General features: G+C 46.6%; 1 protein-coding gene across 1 annotated transcript in view; it reads right to left on the bottom strand.

The window, feature by feature from the left end:
* Positions 1-2158: 2158 nt before the first annotated feature.
* Positions 2159-5728, bottom strand: part of LOC101659300 (interleukin 18 receptor accessory protein) — a 35985-nt gene continuing 32415 nt past the window's right edge. Inside the window, 3 exon segments of the mRNA XM_004704440.1 lie at positions 2159-2529; positions 2532-2840; positions 3614-3787. Coding sequence (XP_004704497.1) covers positions 2159-2529; positions 2532-2840; positions 3614-3787 — 854 coding nt within the window.

The following is a 5728-nucleotide window of genomic DNA, read 5'->3' on the forward strand; positions in this document are numbered from 1 at the left end:
TGAGGTCGCTATGAGACACAATGAACTCAACAGCGCCTGCCAAAACCAAGATGTGTCTTACTTCCTAACTCTTCACCTGGACTACCAGCGAGCCTTGGTGGCTTAGTGAGTTATATACTGAGCTGCTAACCACCAGGTAAGTGGTTTAAACCTACTACTTGCTCCTGGGGTGAAAGATTAGGTTTACTGCTCCTATAAAGATTTACAACCTTGAAAGCCTAAATGACAGCTCTAGTCTGTCCTATAAGGCCATCATGCCTTGGAATTGGCTTGATGGCGCTGGGATCTATGGGTGGGTGGAAGCCCCGGTGTTGCAGTGGGTACGCAGTGAACTGCTGGCCATAAGTTAGCAGTTGGAAGCCACGAGCCACTCTGTGGGAGAAAGTGTGGGCTTTCCACTCCTTGAAGGAGTTCCGTCTCGGAAACTCACAAAGGTGGTTTACCCTGTCCTATAGGCTCGCCACGAGTCAACATCCATGCCAAGGAAGTGAGTTTGGTTTGGGGACTTGGACGACTGACTCGAGCCTTACTACTTTGCATATTGTTGCTAGTCCATTCTCTGTCTCTTCATTGGCCTCGCATTTCGGAGCCAGTTGATTCCTACCTCCAATGCCCCCTACATAAGGGCGTGTGATCCCAGCTCTTCACCAAGGTCTCTGCGAGGAGGAAGGGAAGATGGATTAACTCTGCTTCGCTCAACACGTGAGGACTGACTACATTGACGCCCGAAGTGGTTCCTTACCCTCCTTCCCTGCCCACAGGAGCCGCTTCTCATGATGATAGTGCAGCCACGCACCATGTCCTGTAGGTTCCTCGTCCCCTGGGATTTGGCCCTTCCGACTTGCTTCCTGCGGTCCAGGATCAGGGAGTGACGTGGACTAAGAACTGTGTTTCTTGCAGAGTTACACTCTGGCGGCCCCCAATCAAACTCAGTGCAGTCCCGTCCTTCTGACAATACGTAATGCAGCTCTGTAGGCCAGCGGTTCTCAACCTGTGGGGTCGCGGCCCCTTTGGGGGGGGTCAAACAACCCTTTCACGGGGTTGCCCGTTTCATAACAGTAGCAAAATGACAGTCGGGAAGGAGCAACAAAAATACTTTTATGGTTGGGGGTCACTACAACACGCGGAACTGTATGGAAGGGTCGCGGAGTGAGGAAGGTTGAGAACCGCTGGAGTAGGTGCTTGGCTATGATCGTTACAAGGGAAGACCACCAGACGTTTGTTCTGTTTTGTTTTGTTTTCTAGGTGCTTTGAGTAAATGCAGAGGAGACCTGAGGGGTTCGACTGAAGATCCCTCGCACAGATAGCGCGAGGGAAACACAGCAATGATCACACACACACATTCGATTGGGGGCATCACAAATGGCCTGACTTAGGGCTGGGAAAAGCTTTACAGTGGGGCTATACAATTTATTATCATACAACCAGAATGCTTGTATACTTTTCAGAGCAGGTCATAAACATTTTCAAAGGTAGTAGAAGGTATTTTATAATGCTAACGCTGGTAATAAGCATTAATACCAGAGGCTTGCACTTCAGAAACTGCTGGCTTGTGTGAAACATTCTTGGCTGTCCAAGAAACTCAGGTCCAGGGTCAGTAGCTGAAGGTGGTTTCTTGAGACGTTGTTCCTATATCATTCGTGTGAAAGGAAGGAGCCGTGGTGGTGCCGTGGGTGAGGCGCTGGACTGCAAACCACGTGTCTGGGCAGCTCAAAAGCACCAGAGAGCAAGATCAGGCTGTCTGCTCCCATCAGGATCTATATTCACAGCAATCCATGGATGGGGGCACTATGAATGTGAGTCCACTTGCTGGCAGTGAGCTATTTGGGTGTCGTGAAAATAATACCACTTAAGGCTATTTTATTCCTTTGTATGTATCTCTATGAAAATCTTCTTTCTTGGGGTATATTTGTCTAGCTTGAGGACAGAGAACACATTCCCTCCGTTACCTATGGTGTCTTACAATGGACCCAGCCAGCTAGCCAGAGCTTGTCTGGAAGAAAAATGGTCTAGGCAGTAAGTCGGAGGAAAAGGATAGTCTAAATCAGCAAAAATCTGAGTTAACGTTAGGCATACAGTTTGGTCAAGAAAGGGTTTATGGATTTCTTTACAATACACATGGCCGTTCAGAGCCACAAACCCAAAGTGGCTGTAGCTGCTAATTCTGTTCAGACCACAGGGAATATATGGGGATTTGGGGGTATGGCACAATGACTGTGAGCAAGACTCCTGAGAATTTGCCCTTTCTCTGTCCACAAGCAAACACCAGAGGTTCTGAATACCAGCCTTCATCACATGCCAGTGGGTGACAAACTTTCCTGGGTCTAGAAGAAGATGCATTCAATTTGACATCAGCCCAATAGATGCTGTGGTTACACCCACCAACTTCCCCAGTTCTTCTCAGCAGGTCTCTAAGGGCCCCTTGCCACCATTCTCTAAGCTGCGAGCTCCTCCTAGTGGTTTCTACTTTACAGAGTCCTTGCTAATGAAAACATCCTTGGGATAATTCTGGGATGCTTTCATATGAATCCGGGAATTTTTCACAGGCATGTGGTAGCGTATTTGTGTCCAGAACCTAGAATTGGGAGGAACTGATTTTAAGCCTCTCCAGGTGATGGTGGGCAAAACACTGAGAGCTTTTTTAACAAGATGAGGTAGAGACTCTGGCTCTTTGAAGGAACAGAAGTTAATTAAAATTAGTTTCAGTGTTTGATCATCCAAGGCAAGATTTACTGCTGCTTGTAGTTCAAAGACAGTGGGTCCGTTGACATAGTTGGGGCTCAGGATAAATATTCCCCTTCTACTTTTCTTGATAATAGTCACAATGTCCTCTGCATACACTAGAAATAGAGAATTTAGTTATTTGTTAATTGTCATTATTTAACTTCAAGTTACATTAAGCCCAGTTCTTGCAAGTAAGCTCTTAAGGAGAAAAGAAAACTTGACTTATGCAAGAGTTGATGCTCATTCTAGTACATGAGCACTCTCCAACTCCTCTCAGTGTGCTCTGCCGCCCCAACTGTCAATCCCTCTGGAGCACAGCTGTTGATATAAGGAAAGGGGGATAAGACAGAGATGGGGAATGCACCAAGGTAGGTCCTTGGTTGTGCGTGATCTCTGGGGCAGAGGAAGCGGCAGTGGAGCAGGCTGGGGTCCGGACAACTTACGGGTGAGCTGCGTTGGGACCCAGGCCTGGAAGTCGACTTGCTCCAGGGCTAAGGCTTCCCCTGAGCCAAGGGTCAAGCGCACAGTCTCCAGAGAACAGGAGACCACTTGGGTAGCATAAAAATGACACTTCCTACTAAAGAGCTAGAGGGGGATCTTTGCTATGGAAGGGAGCCCTAAGATCCAGTATAATATCTTTTTCTGAATATGTGTGTGTGTGTGTGTGTGTGTGGTGATGAGGACGACAATGATGATGATGATGGTGGACCATGTCTCTGGAACACAAATTCTCTTTTTTCTATGTTATTGCCCAATATGGTCTACCTTCACAAACCTTCCCAATCTTGACTATCCCTAAAGCAAGATGACAGAAGGAAACCTAACAGCAGGCTGCATGTAACTGCCTTTCTGGTTTGCTCTAAATCGGGTCTAGGCGTGCAGGACCTACCTCCTCCTGGGACCACATCTCTCTCAAGCAAACACAAGGTGTATCCATGTTTGTTTTCCAGAACTTCAGGGAGCAGATGAACCGCCAAGTGTTCCTCACTCAGGGATGGAGGACCCTCGCTCTCCAAGACGCGCCCTTTCGAATAGGACACAAACGCATCAAATTCCTTTTGATCTAAAATGGGAAACAATAGAGAATTAGGCTATTTACATGGTTCTAATAGCCTAGTAAAATCACACTTAAGTTTTTCACTGATTTTTTTTTTACGAAGCAGCTGTATCAATTTTTAAAGTCACAGAACTGAGTGGTGTCGATCGCCTACCCAGAGTCTACTTCTAACTTATGAAGCATGACTTCATTTTCACGGAGGTTAGATCAAACATCTGGGGCCTGCAATGATTAAATCACATGTATTTGGGACTTGCGCTGAGCTTCCTTTGCAGCTGCGGTGTTTCTGTCTCATTAGTTATGCATCAAAGAGAAGTCAGCACCGTAAAAGTATGATCAGACCCAGGGAGTCAGGAAGAAAAATAGGCCTCATGGAATTACAATGACGTTTCTACATCTATAGGTGTGTCTACTTGCCCATGAGTCCATTCTGACTCATGGGACCCCAGGTGTGACTGAGGAGCAGTGCTCGGTTTCTGAGCGATAAGCTTGATAGAAGGCTGGAACTTTCTTCTGTGGAACCACTAAGATGCTCAAACCATCATCTTTTAGGTTAGCAGCTGATGGAAAACTGCTTGGGTCATGCAGGAACCCTACACACACGCATGTATATTCCCAAGGTGGCATCAACGTTCGGAAGCCTGAAGTCTGGGTTTAGGACCATCAGCAGCTCCACAGAGGAAAGTCTTCATTACTCATTTCCATAAAGGTGACAGCCGAGAACGCATAATGAAGCAGTTCTACTCGGTAACACACCGGGTCACCAGGCATTGAAATTGATTCTGCAACACAAAGCCCCAGACCCCACTTGCAATGGAGTAGAAAGCTTGTTGTCTTTGCTATGAGCTGGGTAGAATATCCTGTCAACAGACTGTCAACTCCTTGTGCAGTGAACACACAGCCTTGCATTTGTTTGCCAACGACCCATCGGCAGCCCTCTACCCCCAAGGGTATTTTCTTGAGGCCGCTCTGTGCCTTCTAAAACATTTTTAAAAGTTGCCTCTGTCGGTATTTGTGGAAGAAAGATGCGATTGTCTGCCCGTGCAATGATTACAGCCTAGAAGTTCTCAGATGCCCTATGGGGCCATCTGCTCTGTCATCAAGGGTAAATATAGCATTGGGCATCTATGTCTACATTTGAACATGTATGTAAATCCCTTAACGAACCAAGGATCATAATAATGTCACTGAAGGCTTTTCTAAGGATTTCATGGAATGATGTACAGGAGTGCTGGTATAAGGGACTTGACGCATGTATTTCCTCTTCTAGATAGGGAATTTTATTTGTGGTATTTGCTTTCTGATCATTTAAAGATCTCATTGTCACACATGCACATTGATTCTAGGATGTGCCAAAGGACTAACTGGATGAGATAGAAAATCTCACAGGCTTTGGAATCAGACAACCTGCTTCATGGGTCAGCACTTCGTTCAATGCCTTTGAAAGAAAGATTGTAGCGAAATAGTAAGCCACAGTGCTCATCCTTGATGCGCATTGGCACCACCCTTGTTCGGTGGGGACCTGAAAAAGAGCCTCGGACGACGGAAGGGCCAGCAACAGAGAAGAAAGAGGAAGAGTCAGAAGAGGAGGTGACCAATGAGCTGAGGTGCAAAAGATCCGTCTGTGTACCATTTCATTGCCCGTGTGGGAAAGAAGAGATACACAGAGTGTAATGTGCAGGTAAGTGTTGTGCATTTTAAGTGTTTATCAGTCTGCGTTGATTCGATTCCTTACAGCTCCTTGCGATACTCCAGCAAAGAGTGTCCTATAAGCTGAAAACACTACATGTCCTTGGCTCCACAACTGGACAGTCGTAGTATTAGATTACTCACAGAGCATGAGTAATAGAAGGCAACCGCACGCACTGCCATCGGGACCAGAGGACAGGGTGCAACCGCGAGTTTTCTGAGACTGTCACTATTTAAGGACGAGCAAGCCCCGTGGTT

Source organism: Echinops telfairi, unplaced genomic scaffold (assembly GCF_000313985.2).
Source record: "Echinops telfairi isolate 266 unplaced genomic scaffold, ASM31398v2 ScPeMD7_7467;HRSCAF=8505_1, whole genome shotgun sequence".
NCBI lineage: Eukaryota > Metazoa > Chordata > Mammalia > Afrosoricida > Tenrecidae > Echinops > Echinops telfairi.